This window comes from Musa acuminata, chromosome BXJ2-2 (genome assembly GCF_036884655.1).
Source record: "Musa acuminata AAA Group cultivar baxijiao chromosome BXJ2-2, Cavendish_Baxijiao_AAA, whole genome shotgun sequence".
NCBI lineage: Eukaryota > Viridiplantae > Streptophyta > Magnoliopsida > Zingiberales > Musaceae > Musa > Musa acuminata.
Window position 1 is genome coordinate 33832989 of NC_088339.1, and position 17924 is coordinate 33850912.

Here is a 17924-nt window from a genome sequence, read left to right on the forward strand (position 1 = left end):
CTTCCTTCCGACAGGAAACAGCCTTCGGTATCACAAAACAAGGCGCGGGACCCACCGGAAGCAGTACGTCGGCGTGCTGCGACCTCGAGAGGGTGTTCCCTGCTTGGGACGAGACAGGGGGAGCCTCGGCGCAGTGGGTGTGGAGGGCGGGGGGGTGGGCTGTGTGCGGGCGCCGGGAGGAATCCCGGGCAGCCGAGAGGACGGGACGGGTAGCTGCCCGTCCTGCCCGTGATGGGCGTCTCCGCTCTATAAATCGCAGTATTGTGCTATGGAACGCAGTTTGCCGATTTGGCTCCTCGCTTTTGTTTAAGGTTCGTTTTATTTCCCCTTTGTTTTCCTCCTCTTCTTTCTAAGTGTTTTTTCTTGTTAGATTTAATTGGTGTAAAATTGGACTAAATCAGAACCTGAAACGCGACGGCCGAGCCATTCTCACTATATTTTTCTCCTTTTTTTAATATTATTTTTGCATTATTTACGTCGCTATCTCTCGCTAATCAGTTTAATTATTTTTAATTTATTGATAATTATTTGATTTAAAATCTCTGATGTCCTTTTTTTTCTTTCTTTCTTTCTTTTTCTTCAGATCTGAAGAAACCTTAAAGAAACTAAAAAAGATGGCATCCAACTTCGTGGCCAATGGCGATGAGATCAACGAGCAGCACCACGACTACCACCATCACCACGGCCACCACCACCAGGCGCCGTCGCCGCGTGGTCAGGCGCCGTCACCGCGCGGGGTTCGGCGGGCGTTGTCCTCGAACTCAGCGGCCTGCGGCCAGGGCGCCGCCGGCGGGTCGATCCCCAAGTGCGTGTGTGCTCCCGCCACCCATGCGGGTTCCTTCAAGTGCCGCCTCCACAGGACGAACTCCCACGGCCACTCGCCGCCCTCCCCAACGTCGATCCCTCCTCCTCCGGCACCCGTGAACTCATCCCGCACCCCTACCGTGGAAGCTCAGTGACCACAAAGAGGATCGGCGATTCCCGATGGCTTTGGAGGGATTCTTAATTTGGTATCTTTGTTGTCTCATCCACCCAACCCTATTCTTCCGCTGCTTCCCCCTTTTTATGTATGGAGGTGAGAGAGAGAGAGAGAGAGAGAGAGAGAGAGAGTTCTGTGTGTTCTTGGGGTGTACTAGTTGTTCTTGTAAATATGATCTGTTTCTATGATCTAAAGCCAAAAAAAAAAAAAAAGATAAAAAGGTGGTGTTGTGATCTGTGCTTGCTTGATCTGATCACAACCAAGAATTGGGTGAGACAATGAATTGATGCTTCATATTTCTCCCCCCTCCCCTTTTTTTTTTTTTGCCCCTCTCTGTTCTGATCACAGTGGATTTGTCTGTTGTTGCTTGTTCCAGGTTCACAAAGCTACTGTAAGAAATCAAGGAATTATTGTGTGTTTTTTGCATCCAAGCAACAGGATGTAAGTCTAATCTTTCCTCCAGATGCAATCACTGCAGCTGCTAAATGACTTGTTGAAATATCTCAATTTGCAGTGCTTTCAGTGACGAAGATGATTGTCTCCAGCATATTAATGAATTGCCTGTATTCTGATCAAGCAATTGGCTGCTGGTATTTCTGTATCCCAACTCTCTGAAACTAATGCTTCTAACTTTTACTGTTTGAATCCAGTGGAAATTCATGTCAAAATAAAATCTTATTCAGTGTAAATAGTGTCTAGTTGTGGATCAAAATGTCAAAAAATAACAGATATTGTAGGTACTTTTCATATGTTGTAATAATTTCTGTGTTGCAAATCAAGTTGAATTTTGTTTAGATAAGGAGTTGGTTGAAGAGTTTTAGTATGTCAAACTCGAACTTATTTGTCTTCAAACTATTGGATTGGTGTCTGGGATAATATGATAATCTAATACATTAGAGGTTAACAAGGAAGGAGAGAGAGAGAGAGATCTAATACACTAAATTATAGAAAGAAAAGATAGAGGGTGATGAGTGATTGTAAGAGATAATGATGAATCAACTCTTTTCTTCTCTGTCATCATAAAGCCCACCTCCCTTTCAAAACTGTTTTCTAGCATTCTGAAATTTGGAGAAGTTTAGATTTGATCCATTCGGAGATGCCCTGTGGTAGAGTATTTTTTGATGAAATTAAAGTAATTGCAAGATTTCTTCTCCCCATACTTTTGTTGGATATTTACTACTTTTCATGCTTTGCATTTGTTAGATTCTTTTCTCTTTAGAACTGTGCTTAGAAGATGATGCTGTTATATACTTCGAGTTTGTCTGGGTACTTTATTCTCTCTCTCTCAGTCTCTCCCTGTTGTTTGTATGAATTTTACAGACTTTATACTTTTTCTCTTTCTGTGTGATATTGACGATGTTTTCTTCATCTTTGTGATTGCTGATCTTGGTGGGTTTAGGGTTGGTGGAAGTTGGCTAAAATGATTGCTTACACCCGACCAGTTAGTGTATGCTTATTTTACGACAAGGATGATGATTTGAACCCTCACTATGCTCATCATTCGTCGTAATCTACCAATTCTAGAGGAGGTCTGATGTGTCCGAGTGGCGCCCGTAAAAGTTCTTGCTTACATTATACCTATTTCTTTTAATTCCTTCCTCATGGATTTTTCAAGTTGACTTTATACTTTTTTCCTTTTCCTTGTAATATTTTTCTATTGCTTTGTTTGTCAGGGAAAGACAAATTTCTACTTGTTTGCCCGGTTAATCTGAACTAGCTCAATGTAGAGGAAACTAAAGATTATTTATTGTTGTTTTAGAATATGAAACATCCATATGTGATTTACTATACGAGGCATCTTTTTCGTACTTTTGTGATGCTTAAGTTGTGACATCCACATTTTGCTTCTCTCTCTCTGTATGTTTGTGTATATTTTTGCTACGTGAACTTATCACAAATGTAGTACATATGCTGGAAGAGGATGTGGATCTCTTACTGTCACTGACTTCACCCAATTCTATGGCATATGCCCTGCAGGTGATTGGAGTCATCCACCGCCTACCCAATTTTACCCAGGGATGGGTTGTTGTCATCAAGAAGCCCCGAGAAACCTGTGAAACTATCCACAACGAATCTTCCTGATCAAAAGTTGCAACTCCTACAGATCCACAGTGCAAAAGGAGGAGGAAAAGTGGCACGAGCCCTTTGATTGCCTGTCTTCACGGGATGCCAATGCCTCATCAAGTGGAAAAGCTTACGACAGCCAAGCCTTTCCGTCAGCGGTGGGTTGTTTCTGCTGCTGCTCCTCCTCCTCCTCCTCCTCCTCGTGGATTTACCTCGAACAGTTTGTCTTCATGCAGCCAGCTCCTGGGAGACATGCATGCAGCAAGGAGTGAGGAGGCCTGCCCATGGGCCTCCTTAAGCTAGCTGATGTACAGTATATCATATACATCGACTCTCGTAACTTGAAATTATGTTCTCATTAAACTGCAGGCTACATGACCCTACTTGTGATCTTTCTCAAATCTCCTGCACCCGAGGACCCAAAGTCAAACCAATCGTGGCTCGGTGGGAGGTCGACGTCGTTGGGCGTGTAGTGCGCGGCTGGACTGGTGGGTCTCACCCACTTGGCCGCACATGTTCGTTCCATTTTTCCCTTGAGGTATGGTTCCTCTCTCTATCCACGTGGTGATGGATGGAGTTGATTAGATTGCTGCACTCTTTAGGTCGCGCCCATCATCCGCATCACAACCCTTGGAGGGTCTTGTCATGTTCAGAATCCTAGAATGTAAAGCATTGCATTGCAAATTTGGTATTTCAAGTGGAACTTGTGAAATAGGAGGCGTCTGAGGATACTCCAATAAAGGATGCAAGGAGAGAAGGAAGTTCGAAGGATGCTAAAGATTTATATGAGGAATGCAGCATATGCTTTATGAAGATTCCTATTAGTTTGTGCGTGTGTCGTTTGAATTCGGATTGGCTACCATAGTGGAGTGAAGGTATGATAAGTAAGAATAATTACTCTCTTCTCGTATCAAAAGTCAAGTTGCTAAGATTTTATCATTACACTAGAGATTACTAAAGAGGTACGAGGAATAAATATATGATATCTTGTGCCTAAAGACCATGTCGGGATATGAGATCTATCATTTATATTATAATACTACGCTAACTAGCTCGGATGCAGTGACAAAACATAGTTCAATGTATTGCTCCATTAAAAGGTTATTTAAGTTATCAAGAACGTTAATGGTAACAGATATATCTTGCTAACATAACGGTATTGAAGTTTTGGCTTCTTTTTATAATCACCGATAATTTTTCACCTAATATAAATTAATTATTATAAATGATGTATTATTTTATTATTAACTTCTATATCTGTGTATTATAGTTAAGAAAATAATTAAATTTAGTTTCGTTAATCACATTGATAAGTTAGAAATTCTACTAATTAATTAAATTATTAATTAATTTATTTCTTAATGAGTGATTTGATATATAGAAAGTAAATAGTTTAGAAGTACATACTTTATTTTCTAATCCTAATCATCTTCTCCTATATATATATATAGAGAGAGAGATAGGATTCTTTCCTTCTTTTTTTTAACTAGTTTTGATTTATATTTTAAGATCTTGATATTGAGATTATTATAATTTTTTTATGTATACTGATGTTTTAATTTCGAAATTCAATAATGATAATTATTTTGTGATGTTAGAATGATTATTTTATTTATATTGATCTCTTAAGCTTAAGTAAATTTTAATATTGATTAAATTCTTATTTTTGGATTAACATAATAGTTCTAATTTATTTAATTAGTTATATCTATATTTCAAGAATTATATGTGAATTTTTATAATTAATTAGTTTTAAATTTAAGATTATTAATTTAAAGTTTTTATTAATGGATTTGAGTCGTTCTTTAATAATTTTAAATATTAAAATCTAATTTGATAAGACGAGCCTAATTGGAATAGTCAAGTTGATCTGTGAGATCGGATCGACTTAGCCCATATGGTCATGTACGATCTAGCTCATGTGATCAAGTACAACCTAGCCCATGTAACTCAGCATGACCCAACCTATGTAGCCGGATAGGAGCTAACCCATATTGCAAGGTATGACCTAATCCATGTGGTCAGGCATAACCCAACCCATGTGGCTAGGTATGATCTAGTCCATGTGGCAATGTATGGCCCAGCCCATATGGTAAGGTCCATGTGGTTAGGAATGGGCCAGCTCATGTGGTATAGTACGATCCAATCTATGTGATCATGTATGACCCAACTCATGTAATAAGGTATAATCCAACCATGTGGTCAGGCATGGGCCAGCTCATGCGGCTAGGTACAACCCAGTTCGTATGGTCAGATACAACCCAACTTATAAGTGAGGCTTAGCCTAGTCCATGAAGTTAAGCCTACATAACTATGCGATTTGCATTAGACATATTGTCACTCCTTTTATATAGCCTGTCGTACCTCAACTCAACCTAGTACTTGAAACACGTATATGCAGTGTATGTGACTCGTCCAAGACTCAGGTGGGTTAGTTCAGTTTGGGTTAGCACTATACGACATAGTCCAATTTTATCTCTATTGGTTTGAGCTTATTAATTGACTAAATCATACATGTTTGATTAGTTAAAGCTGGTTTAGGGTGATTAAAAACTAACTTGACCAGTTCAAACCTATTTGACCTAATCGAGATTAATCAAATCTAAATTAGACTAGTCTAGTGTGATTCCAGACCTGTTCTATAAGGATTTGAGGTTGGTTCCATTAGATCATAATTAAATTAAGTTTGATTTAAGTTGATTGAGGACTATCGAGAGATTGATGCTTCATACCTTTATGATTTGATGAATTTAAAGGTTTTATCTGAAGATGTCATTTGAAAATGACTATTGGTTTTCTATTTTCTTATGTTTATGATATTGATATGATTAGTATTATGTAATAGTTGTGATTAGACTAGTAGTTCACATTGGGAGTGCAACCTGTGAAAGGAGCTATGGGCCCATCACAGTATAGAGCCATCAATGAACAAAGTCTAGTAGATTTATATCATGGTCTCACATAATATTTAATCATATTGATTTCTTAATATATGTGTGAGTGAATGGATAAGTGTAATGAATGATGATGAATGTTTATGTATCCCTATCAAGGGCAAGTATGACAATTCCCTTCGGGGATTAGCAGGCCATCAAACGTGATTGTTAGACGATTTCTCCATCCATTGTTGGGAGGAACGTATCCTCACTTGGACGAGTGAGGGATACCACTCTATCCATTGTTAGGAGTGCGATATGGATTATCTCCTTCAACTGTTGGGAGGAATCCATCCCGTGAAGTATGTCTTTATTATATGATTATTTTGTATGTATTGCATGTGGCTGATGCATGATTTTATTTATTATGTAAGAAATTATCATCATCTTTCTTGTGCATAAGTTTTATGATAAATCAATATATTTTTTTATTAAATTATCGATATTTATTTATATTTCATGAATATTGAAGATTATTTTTATGATTTTTATAAGGTTCGTACTAAGATGTGTGATTGTTAATATGTTTTTATCTTATATTTATTTTTAGAGTAATCTACTATTGTGTAATTGATATGAAGTTTAAATGGAAGAAACTTATGATCCTATTAAGAAAATAGGATCATTTTCTAGTTAATAAAATATTTATTGTTATAAAGATAATTATTTGAATTCAAAGATGAAAAAAAAAAGTTTATTATGTAAATTATGAATAATAAAATATTAAAAAAATTATAATTCGGGACGTGACACTTTTCTTCGTGTAGTGACAGGTATATTTGGATCTACAACGATTGCAATTAATCTTCTATTAAGATCTTAACATCACGTTAGAGAGTATGACCATACGAGCCAAAGGAGAACGGATCGAAGATAAACGTCACCAAGTTTCCAAGAAGACATCCGTGCACACAATGAGTGCGTCGGCAACAGATCTATTCATCTTCACGCCCGTTTCCGTGACTTGTGATATGTTGGGGGACACAAAAAGATTCGGACGTCTAAATCCATTTCCACCCGTTTATAGCTGTAGATTTCAACGTTGGATCCGTCAGTCGCGGCCTGCAAATTACCGACAAGGAATGTTTTTAGAACCATGCGGAGGCGTGGAATTGAAACACGTTAGTATTGATGAGGTAATAATTATGATAATAATGTCTCAGGTGACGCATCTCGTCTCTGTCAACTTGATGAGCCATTCGATCAACGCAGATCGAAACACTTGTTGAGGTACATTAATACCCTGCTCAGGCTCGATCCTCACGTCACGCCAACGACAATGTCAGACACTATCAGAAGTATGATCCTGCTCTCTGCGTGCAAGCACGTCATGCAACGGTAATTATTACTATAAAAACTCTTATGCTCTAAGGGGAAGGAGAGAGCAAAAAGAAACCCCCTTCACCTTACACTAACTTGTTTGTCGGAGGGGTCGGGTCGAGCTCTTCGACCCGACCACTGTGCAGGTGTGAAGGCCGAGGTCTCCCGCTAAGCGCCCAGGTGAGGAGCCCCTTCCCGAAGGAAACGGCAACCCCGCCCGGATTGGACCACCGTAATCGGTCACCTCCGTAGTCTCGAGAAACGTCCCAAGGAGATCCCCCATCATTCGGACTCGAACAAAGCCGTGTCGGCCCCGAGACCACGGCTTAAAGTTGTTTACACTAACATTTTTGGCGCTAGAATGAAGGCTTGAATGTCGAGAGATCACCCGGTTGGATCGGACGAGCCTGCTGCTGAGGGGTCACATCCGGTTGGAGCCCTAGGGGAACATTCCTCACATAGGGGTCCCCGCAACGAACACCCCGCCACCACCTCAGAACGCTATTGGCGGATATTCAACGACCCGGGCTTGTCACCACCCCACGCCCCATTTTCCGACCCATCCCCTGTCTCATCTGAGGCTTTTCTCGACCTCACCCATCAAGTCCAAGCTTTAACCGATATGGTGCAATCCATCATCCCACTCGTTTCTCGTCCGCTAATCGCTCAACCGCTGCGGCAACAGGAGCCACCTGTTCAAGCCCGCACACCACCTCCGGAGCTTCCCGCCTCGCCTCGGGTCCCATCATTCCCACTCGGGGATCGATTGACAGCAGACTGGAGAGGCCACACGGAGCCCGAGGCACCTTCTTCAGACTCAGCGGACACCCTGCGATCCCAGTTGCTCCTCGTCAGTCAACGGCTGGACGAGGTGCAGAAGGAGGTCCGCAGGCCGAAAGGAGAGCTTGGGGAGGACGCACACCAAGGATTCCCATTCGTCCCTGAAATATGGGATCAGACAGTACCCCTGAACTTCCGTCTCCCCTCTCTGGATGCATATGATGGCTCCACCGACCCAACGGACCATGTAGCAGCCTTTCGCGCCCAAATGGCATTGTATGGAACCTCTGACGCTTTGATGTGCAGGGCATTCCCCACAACCTTGAGAGGGCCAGTCCGCGCGTGGTACAGCGGCCTGAAGACCGGGACGATCACCTCATTTGACCAACTCGTCAGAGATTTCGAGCTCAATTTCCTGGCCAACGCACGGCCAAAACCGTCTGTTGCGCTGCTTCTCGGACTGCACCAGAGGGAGGACGAGCCCCTCTCCCACTTTGTGAACCACTTTGCAACGCATATACGGGGCTTATATGATGCTCACCCCTCTTTGTTGATGCAGGCGTTCATGGCGGGCCTGTGACCTTCACGATTCTTCTAGTCCCTCGTTGAGAGACCTCCTACCGCGGTACTTGAGATGCTTCAGCGGGTGAACTAGTTCGTCGCGGCTGAGGCTTGGATGGCCGGGAAGCGGGAAGAACACAAGAGGGCCAGGCCAGAATCGGCTCGCGGGCAGCAGTCTGTCGCGACTAGGCGCAGGCTGGACCGACCTGATCCGCTCGCTATGAGGCCTCCTCTGCCCCCTCTAGGCGCGTCCCGAACGGAGATATTTCTCCAGATAAGAGAGAAAGGGCTGCTTAGGGCCCCCGTCCTGATTAGAAACCCGTGAGAACTCGCTGACCAATCCAAATATTGCCGCTTTCACTGGTAAAGCGGGCACGACACCGAAGAGTGCCGCGAGCTGAAGAGGCAGATCGAGGAGTTTGTCCACAAGGGACACCTCAATCGGTACGTCCGACAAAATAGGGAACCTTCACCCCATCCGGAGGGCCCCGTGGAGCGCCACATCGATGTCATCACGGGAGGCTCGGTAGCCGGAGGGACCAGTATGTCCGGGAGGAAGGCGTACGCACATTTCGCGAGGGCTGATGCTCTCCATTGCGGTCCCAACCCCGAGGTCGCGTTCCCTCCTGAAGACGCTGCGTGACCGAAGCATGACGACACGCTTGTGATAATGGCTCGGATTGCTAACGCCTAGGTGAGAAGGATCATGATCGACACCGGGAGCTCAGCTGACGTGCTCTATCTGGACGCCTTCCAGAAGCTTGGGCTAGCCAAGGAGTCCTCGAAGCCTATCTGCTCAGCGCTCACAGGATTCACCGGTGACTCAATCTCACTGTTGGGGACGGTCACCTTGCCTTTAACCTTGGGAGCCCCGCCCAGGACGAAGACGGTGATGTCCACCTTCCTAGTGGTGGATCTACCCACTGCCTACAATGCCATCCTGGGCCGCCCAACCCTCAACAGGATTAGAACCGTAGTCTCCACCTACCACCAGACGGTGAAGTTTGCAACCCACGCCAGGACAAGGGAAGTCTGGGGAAGCCCCCAAGAGTCCAAATGATGCTACCTGACGACGGTTTTGCTACATAAAAGGGCGAAGTCTGACCAACCTCTAGAGGACCCGAGGGAAAAGAAGCGGCCGACGCTACATCCTGAGCCGATGGCGCCCACCTGCGACGTGCCATTAATGAAGGATCGGCCAGACCGAATGCTAAAGGTGGGGTCAGAACTCCCCGAGCAAGAGCGGGAGCGGCTCGTCGGTTTCTTGCAGGAGAACGCCGATGTCTTCGCCTCGTCGCCATCCGACATGACGGGTGTCGACCCAGCGACCGCCCAACATCACCTGAACATATCACCCGATGCCCGGCCAGTAAAACAGAAACCATGACGCCAAGCACCAGATAGGCAACTAGCCATCCGCGAGGAGGTGGAGGGACTCTTAGCGACTGGCTTCATATAGGAAGTCAAGTACCCGCGGTGGCTGTCTAATGTAGTTCTAGTAAAGAAATCTAATGAGAGCTGGAGGATGTGTGTTAACTACACCAGTCTCAATCGTGCATGCCCAAAACACTGCTATCCCCTCCCAAGGATCGATCAGCTAGTCAATGCAACTGTCGGGCATGCTTGCCTGTCTTTCATGGACGCCTTCTCCGGCTACAACCAGATCAGAATGGCGCCCTAGGACCAAGAGCACACGACTTTCATCACCGATCTAGGGGTGTATTTCTACAAAGTCATGTCGTTCGAGCTGAAGAACGCGGGTGCTACCTATCAGAGGTTCGTGAGCAAAATGTTTGCCCCGCAGATCGGGCAGAACGTCGAGGTCTATGTCGACGACATGATCGTGAAAAGTCGCATGGCGGCAGACCACCTGACCGACTTGGCCTAGACATTCTCCATGCTACGAAGGCATAGCCTGCGACTAAACCCGACGAAGTGCGTTTTTGGCGTCAGCTCGGGAAAGTTCCTCGGATTCATCGTGCATGAAAGAGGAATCGACGTGAACCCGGAAAAGGTTCGGGCGGTCATCAACATGCAGGCCCCCCAGACGATCAAGGACTTGCAGCGACTGAACGGAAGGCTTGCTGCCTTGTCCCGATTTTTGTCCCGGTCTGGTGATCGCCGCCTCCCCATCTTCCGGGTATTGAAGAACCCGAAGGACTTCCGATGGACGGAACAGTGTGAAGAGGCTTTCGGACAAGTCAAACAACACTCGGCCAACCTCCCCCGCCTTTCCTCGGTCGCTTTCAAGGAAAAGCTCAGTATTTATTTAGCCGCCTCCCAGCTCGCGGTCAGCTCCGTCCTAACCAAAGAGGCCTCTGGGGAGCAGCTACCGGTCTACTACATCAGTCATGTCCTGAACGGGCCCGAGGAAAAGTATCTGCCAATCGAGAAGCTTGCTTTGGAGCTCGTGCTAGCATCCTGGAAGCTACGCCCCTACTTTTAAGCTCATCCGATTGAGGTAATCACCGACCAGCCGCTCCGGCATGTTCTATCTAAATTTGATGTCGCAGGATGGCTCCTCAAGTGGTCGGTAGAACTCGGAGAATTCGACATACGTTACGTACCGAAGACTGCTGTCAAAGCCCAGTCTGTGGCCGACTTCATCGCGGAACTTGTTCAGAACGAGAATGGAAGTTCCGAGCAGCCAGAGGAGGCGTGGTTACTACACGTGGACGGCTCGGCTACCTCGAGTAGCGTGGGAGCGGGATTGATACTCTCGACCCCCGACGAATGCTCGTTCGAACGATCCTTTCGCTTCGGGTTCCGAGCAACCAATAATGAAGCCGAATACGAGGCACTCCTGGCAGGACTGAAGTTGGCCCTCGAGATGCAGGTAGACGCCATCCACGTCTTCATCGACTCGTAGCTCATGGCCGAGCAACTCGGCGACGGGTACGAGGGCAAGGAACCAACCATGGCGAAGTACTTAGCGGAGGTAAAAAGCCTAGCCTCCAATTTCTCTCGCTTTACAATATCCAGGGTGTCGAGGAGCCAAAATGAACGAGCTGACGAGTTGGCGAAGCTGGCCTCAAGGCCGGACCACAGAATCCACTCCGAGGTTAAAGAGCTCCCATTCCGTGCCATCTCGGTTTCAGCTATAGCTCCCGTCGATGCGCGCGCCATGTGGGTATAGGAGATGCTGCTCTTCAAACGCGACGGGATTCTTCCCGACGACGAGGCCGCGGCTCGGCGCATTCGCCGAACGCAGGCATGGTATTCCGAGGTAAACGGACGGCTCTACAAGCGGTCCTTCTCGAAACCTCTTCTACGGTGCCTCGAGTCGGAAGAGGCTCAAACGATCCTGGCCGAGGTCCACGAGGGGATTTGTGGAGAGCATATCGCTGGTCGGACCTTGGCCTACAAGATCCTTCGCCAAGGATACTACTGGCCCACCATGGTCCGAGACGTAAAATCTTACGTGCAGAAGTGCGGCCCGTGCCAAAGGCACGCCCGAACGCCCCGACAGCCTGTAGTCCCGCTCGCCCGCATTGACTGCACATGGCCATTCACGCAATGGGGACTGTACCTCCTCGGCTGCATGTTACCCGAGACCACACCTGTGCGGCCAGCCCGCTTGCGTCGTGCTCCTCGGCCGCATGTTGCCCGAGACCACACCTGCACGGCCAGCCTGCTTGCGTCGTGCTCCTCGGTCGCATGTTGCCCGAGACCACACCTGCGCGGCCAGCCCGTCTGCGTTGTGCTCCTCGGTCGCATGTTGCCTGAAACCACACTTGCGCGGCCTGCCCACCTGCATCATGCTCCTCGGCCGCGTGTCGCCCGAGGCCACACCTCCTCGACCAGCCCGCCTGTGTCGTGCACCTGAGCCCCCCCCTCCCCGAGACCATAGCCTCTGCTCGACCCGCTCGACTGAGTTGTGCTCCTCGGCTGCACAATACCCAGGGTCATCACCGGGCATGCAGCCCCCTTCGTCGCTAAACTCCATGTCTCCCACGCCACGGGTGTGGGGCCGGTAGGCCCTGGGCAAGAACACTTTCTCGAAGCTGAAGCCATGCCTCGGAACCCCATTACTACAGCCGACGCATAGCTTCCTTCGGGGGAATATGATGAGGGTAATAATTACGATAAGACTCACATGATATTAGCTGCATTAGGTGACGCATCTCGCCTCTATCAACTTGATGAGCCACTCGATCAACGCGGATCGAAACGCCTACCGAGGCACATTAATACCCTGCTTAGGCTCGATCTCTCATGTCACGCCAACGGCAATGTCAGACACTATCAGAAGTACGATCCTGTTCCTTGCAGGCAAGCACGTCATGCAACGGAAATTCTTACTATAAAAACCCTTACGCTCTGAGGGGAAGGAGAGAGCAAAAAGAAACCCCTTTCACCTTACACTAACTTGATCATCGAAGGGGTCGGTCTGAGCTCCCTGACTTGACCACTGTGCAGGTGCGAAGGCCGAGGTCTCCCGCTAAGCGCCCAGGTGAGGAGCCCCTTCCCGGAGGAAACGGTGACCCCGTCCTGATCGGACCACCGTAATCGACCACCTCCGCAGTCTCGAGAAATATCCCAAGAGATCCCTCATTATCAGGACCTGAACCAAATCGCGTCGATCTCGAAGTCACGACTTAAAGTTATCTACACTAACAAGTATCGTTCGTGGAAACCTACTGCGCCTCCAATATTGAAATCATGTGGAGTTGACCGGCTGTTCTCTCGTCAGATCCTTCCCTAATCCAACACAAAATCCAATCAATTTGATGCCCCACCCTACGAGGCATTGCGACACAGAAAAGTCCAAGTAGCTCTGACCGCGCCGTGGAACAGACGCTACGCCGTCCTAATGTCCCGTTCGATGTCATCTTCCCGTGGAGATCGGACCAGAGATCTGAGAACCTGGACATGCGAGACCTTCAAGTCCGTGTCTCACATGGGATGCATCGTCCAGCAAATTGCAGAGAAATGAAGGCCTCTCTCTCTCTCTTTCCTTCTCTGCCGTGGCGGTCTTTCCCCTGAGCGCATCCGCTGGGCAGTGGAAGTTTAATGCTCCCGATGCACGCCCAGAAGAGACCCGACCCACCAACAGCAGGACAGCGTCCTGGGCAGCGGTACAGAGTGCGATGCCTTCTCTTTACGAGGGTCACGTTATTCCCATGGGAATGCGTCCCCCACTCTTCCTGTCTCTATTAAAGGAACCGCAGATGATACGCCACATAGGACCGCGCGACCGACTCATCACGACTTCAATACCCCGTCAAATCGGATTCCATTTCGTCGAACAGTTGGCGCACGCTTTTATCGTCTCTTACTGATCCCATGCTTTTGGTGTTGGCCTGGATGTGGATAGTCTTCCGCTCCCGTCGTCGCTGCGCGTTTGGTGAGGCATCAGCATCTCGTTCCCTTTCCCCACTAAAGAAATATCACCTCGGTCGGTACTTTTCCCGAACACGTGACCGGCAATAGCGGTCCGCGAGAGGGCAGAGCTACCAGGGCGGAGGAGGGTCTCCTCGCTGCAGCTTGCATCGCGTCTCTCCGTCCACCGCGCTGGGTTTGACCGTCCGTTGCAGTATTTACATTTGCAGCGTTCGAGGACGCGAACGCCCCGCGCCGAGTCATGTAGCCCCCACACTGCCCTTGTTACACTAGTCTTCCTTTTGCCCTGCCCTCCACTTGACACGTGTCCACCTCCCACTCACCTCCATCTCTGTCGATACATATAGCTAAGGTTTCTATATATATGGCACGCCGATACGCCTCTCACGCCATTTCGCCCAACGCGCATAACAATCGTTCTCGTCGTGGAGTGCCGATGGCCGTGCAAGCGCACAACCTCTCCAACGCTTTCGGCAGCCGATGAGCCGTCGACGCTTTTTCTCCCCTCTCTACCGTATGAGAAAGATTGGTCTTTGCTGCTCCTCACACACTCCCTCCTGCTACATAGCAGGGCAAGGCAGAGTACGCTCGATGACCTGCAGATGATGCGAGGCTACCGCGATCCCCTGCAATTCCAGAGCAACCTTGACCAAGGTGAGAGACCCATTCCGGCTCTCGATAAAGGACTGTGATGTGTGGTAATGGAAACGCTGACTGGGATTTGCTGTTGCAGGGCACGCCGGCAAGCAGCACCTGATGTTGAACAACGCCACGGTGTTCACCGATCCGCAGAGTGAGCTCACGTGCAATGCCTCCGGCTCCAGGAAGCGGGCGCGGGAGGAATCCATGCCGTCGCCTGTGCTCGCGCCTCAGTTCCGGGGCCCCAACTCAGCACCCGCTTCGCTGAACCCCGTCGGTGACAAGAACATATGCGGGGTTCTTCCCCAGTATCGGCTGCTCGAGTCCTCTGCCACCTCCACCAGCGACCGGTTTGTTTCGGCTTCACAAGCCGTCTCCCCTCTCTTTCGTGATCTCATCTCCCTTATCTACCAGCAGACCCTGGAAATGGACGCCCTCGTCCGCCTGCAGGTATCATCTAATCCTTTCATGGTTGTATTGGTTTGCTCGATTCTCGAGTTCTTTTCTTGACTGAATGATCGTGTATTATAGAACGAAAGACTGCGGACCGGACTGGAGGAGGCACGAAAGAGAAACTGCCGAGTGTTCCTCTCGGCGATGGAGCAGCAGGTCACGAAGCGATTGATGGAGAAGGAGGCCGAGTTGGAACGCGCCGTCCGGAGGAACGCGGAATTGGAGGAGAAGGTGCGGCAGATGAGCGAAGAGAACCAGATCTGGTTCAGCATGGCCAAGAACAACGAGGCCGTCGTGAGCAGCCTGAAAGCCAGCTTGGGGCACGCCCTCCTGCAGAACGCCGCCGTGGCAACCCGAGAAGGCTACGGCGATAGCAAGTCGACGCCTCTCCCGGCCGACGACGCGCACTCGTGCTGCTTCGAGGTGGAAGAAGACGACACCCGGTGGCGGATGACGTGCAGGGCGTGCCGGGGGACGGACGCCTGCTTCCTGCTTCTCCCCTGCAGGCACGTCAGCCTGTGCAAGGACTGCGAGCCGGAGGCGGACGCGTGTCCCGTCTGCGGCTCCGCTAAGAACGCCTGCATCCAAGTCCGATTTGGTTCGTCTTAGCCTGAGTCTCCGGTTCATCCTCCGGTCGGACTAGTGAACCGGCGATGGAGTCATCAATTATGTCCATATCCTCTCTTGTGATGTAAACGGAGGAAGAAGCCTTCTTTCAGATGACGAGTCAAAGAAGGCGACCCGTCAGCGTAGTCGGTGAGCCTCAAACACATGAAAAGCTTGAATTCTTCTTCTTCTTCTTCGTTTCTGCAATTGAACTGTGAAGAAGTGAAAGCTGAGGCCACGGCACGATTCAAGTTGTCACATGGATTCTCTTGCTAAATATTCTCTCTTTTTTCTTCTTGGGGAAGGGCAGCTGACACGATCTGAATCTGATAACAGCATCCTGTGTCGAAGGATCAGTCGACTTGCCCTGCTTTATCCTTTGTAGCTTTTGGAAGTCTGGAGCTTTCTTTAATCCCTCCTGTTAGCTCTCTGCCTGTATGCGTTACTTGCACCATCCCATGGAATTCTTCTTGCCAATAATTACTACGTGTAGAAGAGGTGGAGATGTTTTGGGAGGAGGTGCCCCAGCAACTGGAGCTGCTGTCACGGTCTAAGTGTAGCTTTTGATGAGGAGGCGTCGTTAGTGTGATCCTGAGGTGAAGAGATGCTGTGTGCTCACATGTGCAGCATATTCCTTGCAAAACGTGATGTTGCAGATGGAAAAATTGGATGGGAGGAAGGAACAAGGAAAAGAAGAAAGAGTTTGTGAGGCTGTGAACTTTCAGCTTTCGAGGTGCTCCATGATGGTCTCTCGCACAGCACTTCTTTTTCTTGGAGTCTTAGTGGGGTAGAGATCGCAGAGGATTGCAGACATGCACAGTGCAATGGGCATTCCCAAGGTATGTGCGGTCCGCAATTTAGATCCAATCTAAAACGAAGGCAGAACGACGAGATCTTCTCGGCATTATGAGTCCACCTCACCTTGTCGTGTTGACTGGGCGAACATGTTCCTCTCTTGCACGGTCAGGATGCAGAAGCCGGACGGCAGTAGGGCCTGCTTAAATGTGCATGTCCTTTTACACGAACATGACTCCTCCATGGCCGCTCCACCATCAATCATGCGAACGCTGCATCAACAGCTGTTCACGTATATCCACAGTAATTGCAGATCTCCTTAGACCGAAGTGAGCGATTCGGCACGCGTCGACGCTCCTGCAAGCAGACAACGGCAGTCTTGGCCCAAAAAAGAGAAGTCATCGGGGTGTTTTCTTCTTCTTCTTCTTTTGAGAGAACTCTTGATCACAAGTTGCTTTCAAGTATTCCACCATCAATTACAGCTCGCCTTGTTCCTCTCTCTCTCTCTCTCTCTCTCTCTATCTGCATTTCAGAAAAGCATGCAGTCGCCTCCCTACTCGGAAGTCGGAACTCTGTTCGAAATGGGTGAAGCAATTATTGTCCTCGTTCACTGTTAGTCCTCAGTTGTCCTCATCACCGTATTATCCATCGAATCCTGCAAATCTGTGGCCATTTCAGGGAATTCCACCTGACGTAGATGGATGAAGAATATGGCCGACTCATACATACTATTCTTTGAGGACATGACATGAACTCACAGCAAGCATCACGATTCAGATTTTGTTTACCTAGCAGACATTTTTAGCATGGTAGTAACCGCGTTCTTCATCTGATGCTTTCTGTTTCTACCCATCCAGTTTTAGATTTCTCGAATGGAATCAGATTCAAATGGACAATACCTGCTTTACCTAAGAAAGAGCCGTGATTGATGTGAGATCATTTGCACCACTTGGTGCCTAAAGCATCCATTGATGCCTTCCTCACCTTTGTTTCTTAGCTTTTGGAAGAGGATTCCTCCATCTGCCCACTCCATGTCCGCTTGCTTCCCTTTTCCTTTCCGCTATTCTCAAACTTCGGATGTGACTCAGAGCTCTCAGAGCTCCCTCACCAAAAGGCACATCAGCTCACATATATAGGGCAGCTTTTGGGGTGCAAAGGGTGGCCATCTCACCTGGCTGATCTGAGTACACAGACATCTGCTGCACTCCAACTAAAAAGGTCATTTCCTACACTGCTTGTGATGTGTTCTTTGTCCTTTTCTAACGTTGCTAATTCAGCTCGGAGGTGGTGAGAGAAGCAGCAAATTAATGATGGCAGAGGTGTGAGGTCTCCATATTCATCGAACAAAGGCAATAGAATCCTCGATGCTTCATCATCACACTGTCCTGTCCTAAGACATCTTTTGAACAAGCTACTGCCATTTCCCAATCTTTTCTGCCAGTGCTCAT

The 17924-nt window shown here is 48.1% G+C and overlaps 1 protein-coding gene and 1 long non-coding RNA gene across 6 annotated transcripts; both read left to right on the forward strand.

The window, feature by feature from the left end:
- Nucleotides 1-152: 152 nt before the first annotated feature.
- Nucleotides 153-3856, forward strand: LOC103976838 (uncharacterized). Of its 5 annotated transcripts, none has more exons than XR_010484733.1 (6): nucleotides 153-311; nucleotides 584-1249; nucleotides 1356-1420; nucleotides 1494-1569; nucleotides 2957-3581; nucleotides 3646-3856. It is a non-coding gene; the product is annotated as an uncharacterized LOC103976838 (long non-coding RNA). The 5 variants fall into 5 exon arrangements; XR_010484734.1 differs by having other exon boundaries at nucleotides 3759-3856; XR_010484732.1 differs by having other exon boundaries at nucleotides 154-311; nucleotides 2957-3201; nucleotides 3280-3856.
- Nucleotides 3857-14357: 10501 nt separating this feature from the next.
- LOC103976779 (probable BOI-related E3 ubiquitin-protein ligase 2) lies at nucleotides 14358-16971 on the forward strand. Its single transcript, XM_009392102.3, has 3 exons — nucleotides 14358-14637; nucleotides 14717-15072; nucleotides 15154-16971. The coding sequence occupies exons 1-3, from the start codon at nucleotides 14586-14588 to the stop codon at nucleotides 15682-15684; spliced, it is 939 nt and encodes a 312-aa protein (XP_009390377.2). The 5' UTR covers nucleotides 14358-14585; the 3' UTR covers nucleotides 15685-16971.
- Nucleotides 16972-17924: the final 953 nt, after the last annotated feature.

Coding starts and splice junctions, on each gene's coding strand:
- LOC103976779 (XM_009392102.3), top strand. CDS start 14,586: ATGATGCGAGGCTACCGCGATCCCCTGCAATTCCAGAGCAACCTTGAC. Junction 14,638..14,716: donor CCAGAGCAACCTTGACCAAG/GTGAGAGACCCA, acceptor TTGCTGTTGCAG/GGCACGCCGGCAAGCAGCAC. Junction 15,073..15,153: donor ACGCCCTCGTCCGCCTGCAG/GTATCATCTAAT, acceptor CGTGTATTATAG/AACGAAAGACTGCGGACCGG.